At 46.9% G+C, this 14,603-nt stretch overlaps 1 protein-coding gene across 2 annotated transcripts in view; it reads left to right on the forward strand.

Moving 5' to 3' along the window:
• The first annotated feature begins 5,969 nt into the window (after positions 1–5,969).
• Positions 5,970–14,603, forward strand: part of LOC115125618 (uncharacterized) — a 9,834-nt gene continuing 1,200 nt past the window's right edge. The window contains exons 1-2 of one of the 2 annotated variants that reach the window (XM_029655137.2): positions 5,970–6,030; positions 12,496–14,603. The exon at positions 12,496–14,603 is cut by the window's right edge and continues 1,200 nt beyond it. In XM_029655137.2, the coding sequence (XP_029510997.2) occupies positions 12,597–14,603 (2,007 nt within the window). In that variant the 5' untranslated portion in view covers positions 5,970–6,030; positions 12,496–12,596. Of the gene's footprint in view, positions 6,031–12,188; positions 12,277–12,495 lie in introns of those variants that run through there. The other variant, XM_029655138.2, reaches the window with a different exon arrangement.

Here is a 14,603-nt window from a genome sequence, read left to right on the forward strand (position 1 = left end):
ACAAAGAGATCTTCTGTTGAATCTGACAATTAATCTTAATGGTTGTACAGTCGTCTCAAATAAAACTGTGAAGGACCTCCGTTACTCTGGACCCTGATCTCTCTTTTGAAGAACATATCAAGACCATTTCGAGGACAGCTTTTTTCCATCTACGTAACATTGCAAAAATCAGAAACTTTCTGTCCAAAAATGATGCAGAAAAATTAATCCATGCTTTTGTCACTTCTAGGTTAGACTACTGCAATGCTCTATTTTCCGGCTACCCGGATAAAGCACTAAATAAACTTCAGTTAGTGCTGAATGTGAATCCTGACTAGAACCAAAAATTTGATCATATTACTCCAGTGCTAGCCTCTCTACACTGGCTTCCTGTCAAAGCAAGGGCTGATTTCAAGGTTTTACTGCTAACCTACAAAGCATTACATGGGCTTGCTCCTACCTATCTCTCTGATTTGGTCCTGCCGTACATACCTACACGTACGCTACGGTCACAAGACGCAGGCCTCTAATTGTCCCTAAATTTCTAAGCAAACAGCTGGAGGCAGGGCTTTCTCCTATAGAGCTCCATTTTTATGGAACGGTCTGCCTACCCATGTCAGAGACGCAAACTCGGTCTCAACCTTTAAGTCTTTACTGAAGACTCATCTCTTCAGTGGGTCATATGATTGAGTGTAGTCTGGCCCAGGAGTGGGAAGGTGAACGGAAAGGCTCTGGAGCAACGAACCGCCCTTGCTGTCTCTGCCTGGCCGATTCCCCTCTTTCCACTGGGATTCTCTGCCTCTACCCTGTTACGGGGCTGAGTCACTGGCTTACTGGGGCTCTCTCATGCCGTCCCTGGGGGGTGCGTCACCTGGGTGGGTTGATTCACTGTTGTGGTCGGCCTGTCTGGGTTGGCGCCCCCCTTGGGTTGTGCCGTGGCGGAGATCTTTGTGGGCTATACTCGGCCTTGTCTCAGGATGGTAAGTTGGTGGTTGAAGATATCCCTCTAGTGGTGTGGGGGCTGTGCTTTGGCAAAGTGGGTGGGGTTATATCCTTCCTGTTTGACCCTGTCCGGGGTGTCCTCGGATGGGGCCACAGTGTCTCCTGACCCCTCCTGTCTCAGCCTCCAGTATTTATGCTGCATTAGTTTATGTGTCGGGGGCTAGGGTCAGTTTGTTATATCTGGAGTACTTCTCCTGTCCTATTCGGTGTCCTGTGTGAATCTAAGTGTGCGTTCTCTAATTCTCTCCTTCTCTCTTTCTTTCTCTCTCTCGGAGGACCTGAGCCCTAGGACCATGCCCCAGGACTACCTGACATGATGACTCCTTGCTGTCCCCAGTCCACCTGGCCATGCTGCTGCTCCAGTTTCAACTGGCCTGGGCCCTAGGACCATGTCCCAGGACTACCTGACATGATGACTCCTTGCTGTCCCCAGTCCACCTGGCCATGCTGCTGCTCCAGTTTCAACTGTTCTGCCTTACTATTATTCAACCATGCTGGTCATTTATGAACATTTGAACATCTTGGCCACGTTCTGTTATAATCTCCACCCGGCACAGCCAGAAGAGGACTGGCCACCCCACATATGCTCTCTCTAATTCTCTCTTTCTTTCTCTCTCTCGGAGGACCTGAGCCCTAGGACCGCGCCCCAGGACTACCTGACATGATGACTCCTTGCTGTCCCCAGTCCACCTGAATGGCTCCAACTGTTCTGCCTTATTATTATTCGACCATGCTGGTCATTTATGAACATTTGAACATCTTGGTCATGTTCTGTTATAATCTCTACCCGGCACAGCCAGAAGAGGACTGGCCACCCCACATAGCCTGGTTCCTCTCTAGGTTTCTTCCTAGGTTTTGGCCTTTCTAGGGAGTTTTTCCTAGCCACCGTGCTTTTACACCTGCATTGTTTGCTGTTTGGGGTTTTAGGCTGGGTTTCTGTACAGCACTTTGAGATATCAGCTGATGTACGAAGGGCTATATAAATAAATTTGATTTGATTTGATTTTGATTTGGACTTCCTGATAGGCTGCCCCCAGGTGGTGAAGGTAGGAAACATCACCTCCACTCTGCTGATCTTCAACACAGGGACCCCACAAGGGTGTGTGCTCATCCCCCTCCTGTACTCCCTGTTCAACAATGACCGCGTGGCCATGCACGCCTCCATCTCAATCATCAAGTTAGCAGACGACACAACAGTAGTGGGCTTGATTACCAACAATGATGAGACGGCCCACAGGGAGGAGGTGAGGCCCTGGGAGAGGTGCCAGGAAAATAACCTCAATGTCAACAAAACAAAGGACCTGATCGTGGACTTCAGGAAACAGCAGAGGGAGCAGCCCCCTATCCACATCGAATGGAGCGCATTGGAGAAGGTGGAAAGCTTCAAGTTCCTCGGCGTACACATCACTGACCATTTGAAATGGTCCACCCACACCGACAGTGTGGTGAGGAAGGTGCAACAGCACCTCTTCAACCTCAGGAGGCTAAAGAAATTTGGCTTGGCCCCTAAAACCCTCACAAACTTTTACAGATGCACAAATTGAGAGCATTCTGTCGGGCTGTATCATTGCCTGGTACGGCAACTAAACCACCCGCAACCGCAGGGCTCTCCAGAGGGTGGTGCGGTCTGCCCAACGCATCACCGGGGGCAGACAACCTGCACTCCAGGACACCTACAGCACCCGATGTCACTGGAAGGACAAAAAGATCAGCAAGGACATCAACCGCCACAGCCTGTTCACCCTGCTATCATCCAGAAGGCGAGGTCAGTACAGGTGCATCAAAGCTGGGACAATAGACTGAAAAACAGCTTCTGTCTCAAAGCCATCAGACTGTCAAATAGCCATCACTAGCCAGCTTCCACCTGGTTTTGCAACCCTGCAACTTATAGGCTGCTGCCCTATATACAGTTGAAGTCGGAAGCTAACATACACTCATTGAAACTAGTTTTCCAACCACTCCACAAATTTCTTGTTAACAAACTATAGTTTTGGCAAGCCGTTGAGGACATTTACTTTGTGCATGACACAAGTCATTTTTCAAAAATATTTTTTACAGATTATTTCACTTCTAATTCACTGTATCACAATTTCAGTGGGTCAGAAGTTTACATACACTAAGTTGAGTGTGCCTTTATAAACAGCTTGGAAAATTACAGAAAATTATGTCATGTCTTTAGAAGTTTCTGATAGGCTAAATGAGTCAATTGGGGGTGTACCTGTGGATGTATTTCACGGCCTATCATGGGAAAATCTAAAGAAATTAGCCAAGACCTCAGAAAAACAATTGTAGACCTCCACGAGTCTGGTTCATGCTTCAGAGCAATTTCCAAACACCTGAAGGTACCATGTTCATCTGTACAAACAATAGTACGCAAGTATTAACACCATGGGACCACGAGCTTTGGTGCAAAAAGTGCAAATCAATCCCAGAACAACAGCAAAGAACCTTGTGAAGATGCTGGAGAATACAGGTACAAAAGTATCTATATCCACAGTAAAACGATTCCTATATCGACATAAACTGAAAGGCCGCTCAGCAAGGAAGAGGCCACTGCTCCAAAACCACCATTTAAAAAATCCAGACTGCGGTTTGCAACGTATGGGGACAAGGATTGTACTTTTTGGAGAAATGTCCTCTGATCTGATGAAACAAAAAAAGAACTGTTTGGCCATAATGACCATCGTTATATTTGGAGGAAAAAGGGGGAGGCTTGCAAGCCGAAGAACCGTGAAGCATGGGGGTGGCAACATCATGAGGATGGAAAAGTATGGATATATTGAAGCAACATCTAAAGACATCAGTCAGGAAGTGAAAGCTTGGTCGCAAATGGGTCTTCCAAATGGACAATGACCCCAAGCATACTTCCAAAGTTGTGGCAAAATGGCTTAAGGACAACAAAGTTAAGGTATTGGAGTGGCCATCACAAAGCCCTGTCCTCAATCCTGTAGAACATTTTTGGACAGAACTGAAAAAGTGTATGCGAGCAAGGAGGCCTACAAACCTGACTCAGTTACACCAGCTAAGGCCGGGGGAATGGGCCAAAATTCACCCAAATTATTTTGGGAATCTTGTGGAAGGCTACCTGAAACGTTTGACCCAAGATAAACAATTTAAAGGCAATGCTACCAAATACTAATTGAGTGTATGTAAACTTCTGATCCACTGGGAATGTGATGAAAGAAATAAAAGCTGAAATGAATCATTCTCTCTTCTATTATTCTGACATTTCACATTCTTAAAATAAAGTGGTGTATTAAACTGACCTAAGACAGGGAATTTTTACTAGGATTAAATGTCAAAAATTGTGAAAAACTGAGTTTTTAAATGTATTTGGCTAAGGTTTATGTAAACTTCAGACTTCAACTGTATATGGAATCACTAGTCCCTTTAATAATGTTTACATACTGCTTCACTTATCTCACAGTAGAATAGAATACAGTATATACATATATTTTAGTCAATGCCACTCTGACATTGAGCAATCTAATATTTATGTATTTCCTAATTCCATTATTTTACCTTTTAGATTTGTGTGTATTGTTGTGAATGGGGCGGCAGTGGTTAGAGCGTTGGACTAGTGACCGGAAGGTTGCAAGTTCAAATCCCCGAGCTGACAAGGTACAAATCTGTCGTTCTGCCCCTGAACAGGCAGTTAACCCACTGTCATTGAAAATAAGAATTTGTTCTTAACTGACCTGCCTAGTTAAATAAAGGTAAAAAAAAACTGTTGGGGGTTACCAATGCCATGATTGCTGTATATATGCGATAACCTTTTGTATGTATAACCTTTTGTATGCTTGCAATGTGCAAATGATGGAAAAACCCTGGGTAAATGGAGATGTACTGCTTTAGTTCTCAGGCTGAGAACTGCCTGCACCTGCTGATAGACACGCGGCCTCAAGGCCGAGATTAGTAGAGCTGAGAAACCACAGTCTAGACATGTTTTTCCCATCTTAGATACTTTGTATCTAATCTATCTAATCTAATCCAATGCAACAATCTTAAAATATGATTGACGGTAGGTTGTCCACATCAACTAGTATAAAGAGCGTTGTCTCCTGTATCACCACACAGATCTTTACTATAGACTACTGCAATTCTGAATGTGAATCTCTGTCTGCAATTGCATTTTTTTTACTAAAGAGTTTTATACCAAGGTTCCTGTGTCCTCTATCTGGAAGATGGGTTGTTAAAGGAAACTTACATCACCCCATGCAAAGGACCATCCAACACTAGGAACAAAAGTATTTCACCACACCCGCAATAACATCTGATCAATATATGTATCTATTTGACCAATTACATTTGATTTGGTGTGGCGGTAATACGGTCATCGTAACAGTCCTAATCCTGACAGACTGTTTAGTACTGATAATCCTGACAGACTGTCTAGTACTGATCATCCTGACAGACAGACTGTCTAGTACTGATCATCCTGACAGACAGACTGTCTAGTACTGATCATCCTGACAGACAGACTGTCTAGTACTGGTCATCCTGACAGACAGACTGTCTAGTACTGATCATCCTGACAGACAGACTGTCTAGTACTGATCATCCTGACAGACTGTCTAGTGCTGGTCATCCTGACAGACTGTCTAGTGCTGGTCATCCTGACAGACTGTCTAGTACTGATCATCCTGACAGACAGACTGTCTAGTACTGATCATCCTGACAGACAGACTGTCTAGTACTGGTCATCCTGACAGAGAGACAGTCTAGTTCTGATCATCCTGACAGACAGACTGTCTAGTACCTGCATATCATATGATAAAGTGTCCTTCTCATCAACATTCTCCAAACCACTACCCTCTCCTCATCAAGCCAAATCCACCGAAGAAAAAAGAAAAACAGCTGTCAGGGCAGATGAATTCCTTCACTTTGTGCTTGGACTTGGAAACCGGAGGAGTTTTTTGCTGTCTCCTAGCAACACCAAACAAGAAAACAAAAGAGAGAAGTTGAGAGAGAGAAAACATTAGAGTTGAGTGGTCGTAAAGGACACCAGTGTGTGTGGGGGTGGAACAGGTGTTGGATACCTGGGCACAGGTACGGCAATTCTGTTGTTTATATAATCATATATTTTTTAAGACAGACAGTTCATGACTTTAGATTATGTAACTTAAAGAAATGCTTATGGTAGTCAGTGGCAATTGGGGTATGGTGCCATTTTATGTATTAGTTTAATTTAGTGGAATATATTAAAGGCAAGTCTGACCAAATTCACATAGAAATGTGCGTTATAGATCTGTCATTCTCATTGAAAGCAAGTCTTAAGACGCGGGAGATCTGTTCTGTGTGTGAATTTAGTTTTTTGCCTCTTTAGACTGTCAGTCAGAATGAACAGTACCTGACCATCTGTCAGGATTTTGTGCACCAGCTTGAAACAGCTGAAAATACACTATTTTGGGTTATGAAAAATATATTTTACAGTGGTTTGAATGGAACAATGATTCTCTAGTTGATTGTTGTTTTTTTTCACGTTAAATTAGGCAAACTATTAGAATTATATCAACCAGGAAATGGCAGAGCAATTTCTGAATGTGTCTTTTTAAGTAAAGTTTAAATGTTTCTAAATATATTTCTATTTCATGCTTCAAAGGACAAGCAATTATAATAAAATACAGTGTTCAAAGGACAAATAACAGAGACACAGTTAGTTACAATATTATTCTCCTCTCACTTGTTGTGCCTACAGATTAAATAATATAAACCTTCTAGCAAACGCTATTGTCCAAAGTGACCTACAGTCACGAGTGTATACATTTTACATACGGGAGGTGCCGGGAATCAAACTCACTATCCTAGCATTGCATGCGCTATGCTCTACCAATAGAACTACAGATGTTGGAACTTAATTTGAGCCAGTTTGCTACGGTAGGAAAATTATCCTGCAGCAACAAGAAATGTGGAATGTAATTAATGGAAGTTTTTGTAGGGGTTGATACATTGTTTTTTGTTAGGGCAAATCAAGACATTCCAAAGTGGAAAATACAAACTTTAGATGTTTTTTAAAACCTTTGAATACACTACTAAGTTTGCATTTCCTGCCATGCAGGAATATTTTCTGCAACAAAAATAATCCAATTACGATCCTACATGAGAGAGAGAACCTGATGTCGCAGCAACAGTACCTTCTCATTTATAATGTAGGGCGGTATAATGTAAGGAGAACCCTGTGATGGCAAGAGAGGGACTCCCACTGTCAAAGGCCGACTGCCACATAGGCAACCTGACTGACAGACACCCACCCTTAGCAAACATGGGTGTCTCATAGTCACCTGATATAACCTGAGATAGTCTCTACTCATCAGTGGTGTATTGTCTGCTGATTTACATAAAGTTTTATTCAAATGAGTGAGTTTTTAATTATTGCTTCATGTACCATTTTAGAGAGAGATTGTAGGAGGATTTCTCATTTAGTTCCTCTACCATCTGCTGACTGTTGTATTTCCCAGACAGGATGTCTATACCTACATCGTGTTTTACCCAAGAAGAAGAAATATAATTGTAATATTTTATAACAAGTCTATAAAGTGATATAATTTATTCCTACGTAGCATCAGTAGCCGTGTGTGGGTAAAATCACTGGGGAAACTAAGCCCCCCCCCCCAAAAAAAACCAGGAGCTGCCTCCACTATTCCAGCACCATTTCAACTTTAACATCATCAAATCTCCTCTGCTTTGTCTAAAAGGGGACAACTAAAAGATACCGAAAACATTTTAGTCCAATCACACGTAAGCTAAATGTGATGTGGCTGTCCGTGGTTCTGATTTGTGTGTGTGTGTAAGTAGAAAAAATCATGTTGAATCACCCTACTTGCAGAGAAACACCAATGCCATCCTCCCCTCTTTCATGTTGTCTAAATGGTCTATGACTCTGTCATACAGTGCAGCCTTACATTTTTTATTTATTGTTGTCCTAAACTACATGGCTAAAATGCTTGCTCGCTAGCCTAACTTCCTTTCATGGGCAACAATGCACCAGAACAGCTAGTTAACATTAGCTTGCTCGCTAGCCTAACTTCCTTTCATGGGCAACAATGCACCAGAACAGCTAGTTAACATTAGCTTGCTCGCTAGCCTAACTTCCTTTCATGGGCAACAATGCACCAGAACAGCTAGTTAACATTAGCTTGCTCGCTAGCCTAACTTCCTTTCATGGGCAACAATGCACCAGAACAGCTAGTTAACATTAGCTTGCTCGCTAGCCTAACTTCCTTTCATGGGCAACAATGCACCAGAACAGCTAGTTAACAAATGCTCGAATTACGTATTTCTCTTGAATCGATGCGATAGAAGGGAAGTTAAATCCAAACTGGCTCCCCTTGACACCTTTTTTTTTTTTGGGTCCGCCAGAACCAATTGTTGAGTGCACTCAGTTCAGCTCAACGCTGATTGGTTATTATTTGTTTGGTTATCAAGAGGACAAATACTCGCTGGCTTTCTCTTGCATTCAATGCTACGGGTGGCAACGATGATTTGTCTTGTCAAATCACATGGTCATTGTCATGCCAAATATGGTAGCCTACCCAACCCCAAAAAAATCCTTCACTATTACTCACACTTGGGGCTCCCGAGTGGCGCAGAGGTCTAAGACACTGAATGTCAGTGCAAGAGGCATCACTGCAGTCCCTGGTTCAAATCCAGGCTGTATCACATCCGGCTGAGATTGGGAGTCCCATAGGGCGGCGTACAATTGGTCCAGCGTCGTCCGGGTTTGGCCGGGGTAGTTGTGACTGTTCCCCAGTAGGCCGTCATGGTAAATAAGAATTTGTTGTTAACTGAATTGCCTTGAAAAATGAAAAAAACAATGTCATACTTGTTTGGACCAGACACACAGAGAGACAGAGAGCCACTGTTACGCTCGGTAGCTTTCTCAATGACACATTCAGCCTCTTGCGAATTGAAGGAAAATGATGAAGACACAGAGAGACGAAAGATACCTATTTTTTTAGACAATTTTTTTTGGGGGAAGCCTGGCAACCCTTTGTATCCATAAATACACACCACTGTTTATATTCATGCATTCTGTTATCTCCTCGTCACATGGCTGTTCCCAGGGGCATCGTTCTGTTATCTCCTTGTCACATGGCTGTTCCCAGGGGCGTCGTTCTGTTATCTCCTTGTCACATGGCTGTTCCCAGGGGCGTCGTTCTGTTATCTCCTTGTCAAATGGCTGTTCCCAGGGGCGTCGTTCTGTTATCTCCTTGTCACATGGCTGTTCCCAGGGGCATCTTTCTGTTATCTCCTCGTCACATGGCTGTTCCCATGGGGTATTGTTCTGTTATCTCCTAATCACATGGCTGTTCCCAGGGGCATCGTTCTGCTATCTCCTAATCACATGGCTGTTCCCAGGGGCATCGTTCTGTTATCTCCTAATCACATGGCTGTTCCCAGGGGCATTTTTCTGCTATCTCCTAATCACATGGCTGTTCCAGGGGTATTGTTCTGTTATCTCCTCATGACATGGCTGTTCCCAGGGGCACCGTTCTGTTATCTCCTCGTCAAATGGCTGTTCCCAGGGGCGTCGTTCTGTTATCTCCTTGTCACATGGCTGTTCCCAGGGGCATCTTTCTGTTATCTCCTCGTCACATGGCTGTTCCCAGGGGCATCTTTCTGTTATCTCCTCGTCACATGGCTGTTCCCAGGGGCATCGTTCTGTTATCTCCTCGTCACATGGCTGTTCCCAGGGGCATCGTTCTGTTATCTCCTAATCACATGGCTGTTCCCATGGGCATCGTTCTGTTATCTCCTCGTCACATGGCTGTTCCCAGGGGCATCATTATTGTTATAATACAGCAGGCAGGCAGAAGAACAAACATCTTTCTTTCGCTGTTTCTCATAGTCACTTTGTTCTAGTTTATGAATAAAATATCAAAGCCAGCCTCTTCTCAGTGATGTCTAATTTCTCCATATGAGGAGAAGGGGGAATAATGTTACTGACCTGGGGACCTGTATTAGATGTTTGGTGGTGACACTCTAGGCTGACTAGCCTCACCTCCCTCTCTGGGCTGACTAGCCTCACCCCCCTCTCTGGGCTGACTAGCTTCACCTCCCTCTCTGGGCTGACTAGCTTCACCTCCCTCTCTGGGCTGACTAGCTTCACCTCCCTCTCTGGGCTGACTAGCTTCACCTCCCTCTCTGGGCTGACTAGCTTCACCTCCCTCTCTGGGCTGACTAGCTTCACCTCCCTCTCTGGGCTGACTAGCCTCACCTCCCTCTCTGGGCTGACTAGTCTCACCTCCCTCTCTGGGCTGACTAGCTTCACCTCCCTCTCTGGGATGACTAGCTTCACCTCCCTCTCTGGGCTGACTAGCTTCACCTCCCCCTCTGGGCTGACTAGCTTCACCTCCCCCTCTGGGCTGACTAGCCTCACCTCCCTCTCTGGGCTGACTAGCTTCACCTCCCTCTCTGGGCTTACTAGCTTCACCTCCCCCTCTGGGCTGACTAGCCTGACCGCCCTCTCTTTTATCTAGAGGATTGTGATTTTCTGTCTCCATTTGAAATGCTAATAGATTTATCAATGCCAATGCACTCTCTCTCTCATACTCCCTCCCTCTTTCTCTTATCCTCTCTCATTCTCCTTCCTCCCTCTCTCTTTCTCTTCCCCTCACTCTTGTTCTCCTCCCTCCCTCTCTTTCTTTTCTCCTCTCTCTCGTTCTCCTCCCTCTCTTTCTTTTCCCCTCTCTCTCGTTCTCCTCCCTCTCTTTCTTTTCCCCTCACTCTCGTTCTCCTCCCTCCCTCTCTTTTTTCCCCCTCTCTCGTTCTCCTCCCTCCCTCTCTTTCTTTTCCCCTCTCTCTCGTTCTCCTCCCTCCCTCTCTTTCTTTTCCCCACTCTCTCGCAGGCTACTGTCTCTTTTCAACAGTGACTGTATATCATCTTTCCACAGGCATACAGTCCTGTTGGCAGTGTGGCAACAGTTGTAACTGTCTTGGTGGAATTTCTTCCATGGAACAATACTAATTGGCTTATATACACTGAACAAAAATATAAACGCAACGCGAAATGATTTTACTGTCAAGATGAACAGTAAGTCAGTATATAAGGGAATCAGTTCATTTAAATAAATCAATTAGGCCCTAATCTATGGATTTCACATGATTGGGAATACAGATATGCATCTGTACATCACAGATCAGAACCAGTCAGTGTCTGTTGTGACCTTCATTTGCGTCATACGGTGTGACGCATCTCCTTCGCATAGAGTTGATCAGGCTGTTTGTGGCCTGTGGAATGTTGTCCCCACTCCTCTTCAATGGCCGTGTGGGGCGGCAGGGTAGCCTAGTGGTTAGAGCGTTGGCCTAGTAACCGAAAGGTTGCAAGTTCATATCCTCGAGCTGACAAGGTACAAATCTGTCGTTCTGCCCCTGAACAGTTAAAATAAGAATTTGTTCTCAACTGACTTTGGAACTGATTTGGAACACGCTGTCGTACACAGCGATCCAGAGCATCCCAAACATGCTCAATGGGTGAATGTTTGGTGAGCATGCACAGTTTGTGCAGAAATTATTTGGTTGTGCAAACCCACAGTTTCATCAGCTGTCCGGGTGGCTGGTCTCAGAAGATCCGCCAGGTGATGAAGCCGGATGTGAAGGTCTTGAGCTGGCGTGGTCTGTGGTTGTGAGACCGGTTGGACGTACTGCCAATTCTCGAAAACGACGTTGGAGGCGGCTTATGGTAGAGAAATTAATATTAAATTCTCTGGCAACCGGTCTGATGGACATTCCTGCAGTCAGCATGCCAATTTCACACTCTCTCAATACTTGAGATATCTGTGGCATTGTGTTGCGTGACAAAACTGCACATTTTAGAGTGGCCTTTTATTGTCCTCAGCACAAGGTTCACCTGTGTAATGATCATGCAGTTTAATCAGCTTCTTGATATGCCACACCTGTCAGGTGGATGGATTATCTTGGCAAAAGGAGAAATGCTTACTAACAGGGATGTAGAGAGAAATACGCCTTTTGTGTGTAAGGAAAATGTCTGGGATCTTTTATTTCAGCTAATGAAATATGGGACCAACACTTTACATGTTGCGTTTATATTTGTGTATAACCCTAACCCATAACCTCTACCCTTAACCCTAACCCCTAACCCTAAGCACAGAACTTGCTGTTCTGTTGATATGGTGTTGTTTGATAACAGTAAGGAAAGCTCAGCAGGTTTGAGAATATCTCTTTTCTGTGTGTCTGGGAGAACAGTGTATTGAAGAGTCTGCCTGCGGTAGAGAGATCAGCATATGGCGCCTGTCACAATGAGTCTGTCAGCTACACAAGAACAGGATGCTGCAGGTCTTTAACAACACACACACACACACATTACATGCTGAATCCAAAATGTATGCGACAGCCATAGTCAGACTTCTTAAAAATGGCACAGATTTCCCAGAACACAGATCATGGGTCAATACTGTACGAGGTCAGATTATTTTTGCAGTAATTAGTTGATGGAATGACATAAGTCACATGCATTCAAAACATTTTAACTGATTTCTCTTCTTCTTCTCTCAGGGTAAAGGAGTGACTTCATTTCAAGGCTGAGATCTGGTTGCAGGAAGGCTTGCTCATACCGTGACTCTGACACCCTAGCCTCCACCCCTTGGTCTGCCGTAATGTTCCCCATCCATCCCCACAGCCCCAGTCCCTTGGGTCAGTCCGACACAGAGACCCCAGAGGAAGACCACCTAGCCCCCCTCTCCCCCTCCCTCCCGCCCTGCTGGGCCACCCAGGCCCTGCGTGACCTGGCCCGGGGGGAGACAGAGCTTCGACGGCTGCTGGAGCGCCAGGTGGCTGAGACAGAGGGAGTGAGCAGGGGGCTGGAGCGTGCCATACTAGGGGCGAGACGGGAGGAGCGGCGTCTGCTGGAGAGAGTAGAGCAGGACCACCGGGACACCCAGCGGAGGCTGGAGCAGCTGCAGAGGGAAAATGCTGCTGCCGCCCGAGTTAGTCAGGGCCTGCTGGACCAGAGGCTCCGTAAGGTCGCCCAGCTGCGGGAGCTGATCCAGAGGAGTGGTCAGGGCCAGACAGGGCCCGATCAGAACCTCCTGATCAGAGGGGTCGCCGACCTCCTCCAGCCCTGGGAGATCTCCCTCTCCCTGAAGAAGGTGAGCTTCAGACCCAGCTCCCAGCCCAATGTCGTGACCTTCGGGGAGATCAGATTCCAGGAGCACAACCTCTGTCTTAATGTAGGGGGTTGTGGGCCAGAGGGACAGTTTTGTGCCCTCCACTCTGGGGAGCACTGTGGGAATGCCCAGCATGGGGGTGCAGGGGAAGTGAGAAGTACCCCCGATGGAGGGACTGGGCCGGGGCAAGATGTGACCTCCACGACAGGCAGTGGGAGCCTGAGGGTTGTCAGGAAGATCCGCCTCTCTGCCAGGAGTGACGAGGAGTCGGGAGAAGAGAAGAAGTCATCCCCAAAAAGGAGACGCTGGCCTCCTAAGAGGGAGCCCTCTGACAGGGAGTCATCCCAGGATGAGGAGACAGAGTCCCCTATGTCTCAACCACGAGAAGAGGACCTCTTCCTGGCCACCTCTGCGTCGCTTAGCAACGGAGACTCTGAAGAGGACTTGAGGCACAGGACGAACAATTTCGGCGGCCGGCTGGGTTACGGGGTCATGAGCAAGAGGAAGCAACGCACCCTGGTCATGGTCTCTGGCCGTGAGCCCTGCTCCCCACCAGAGGGGGGCAGACTGGAGCAGAGCAGCCTCAGTCCCTGCTGGAGCCTGGACAGTCAGGATGGAGGAGACAGCAGAGGCAGAGTGAGACCGTGTGAGTTCCCCAGGGAACTGCCGTCTCCTAGCTACAGAACAATGGGCTCTCCCTCTCCTAAGGTTAGTCCTAGGGAGCCACTGACCAGCTATAGCTGCATGGACCTCACCTCCAGAGAGTGCCCTCACTTGTGCCTCAGCGTGTCCTCTGATGACCACCAAATGGGCCCCACAGGGGACTCTGGCCATCCTCTTTCCCCAGCCGACAGCCTGGATTCCTGCTACACCTTCATCGTCAGCTCCCCCCGGGACCACAGCCTTAGAGGCTCCCTGAACCATGACCCCCGCCTGTCCAAGTCAGCAGCAGACTTGTCACGCAAGACCCGCCCACTGATCAACTGTGGGAGGGGGGAGCATGTGGGGGCCTGGAGGGTGAACAGGAGCAGCCTGACCTCCACCACCACCTCCATCCCCCCGACACTAAGCCGAGGACACACCATCTCTGAGGGTCTACAGAGCCCCACCGGGCGCAGAGACTCTGGGGTGTGGGGCCCAGTAGCCAAGAGGCAGAGTGGGATTATAGGGAGTACCAGCCGGGTGAGCAGGTGTCTCTCCATGTCAGTCATAGACTCTGCCTCTCAGGAGCAGCAGGGGAGAGGCTGGGGGGATAGAGGGGAGAGAGGAAAGCCTGCTCTGACGGAGATGGAAGAGGAAGGAGACCATCTCCAGCCCCAGCTTGGGTGTCTGATCCGTCAGTTTGGTAAACAAGGCTCCGGCCGTGCCGACCTCACCCTGCCCAGCGGGGTCCACGCCACGCCCCAGGGGCAGCTCTTCGTGGTGGACTGTGGGAACGCCCGCATCCAGGTGACCGACCCGCGAGGGAACGTCCTCCAGCAGGTGACCTCTACGACC

This window comes from Oncorhynchus nerka, linkage group LG1, assembly GCF_034236695.1.
Source record: "Oncorhynchus nerka isolate Pitt River linkage group LG1, Oner_Uvic_2.0, whole genome shotgun sequence".
Lineage (NCBI taxonomy): Eukaryota > Metazoa > Chordata > Actinopteri > Salmoniformes > Salmonidae > Oncorhynchus > Oncorhynchus nerka.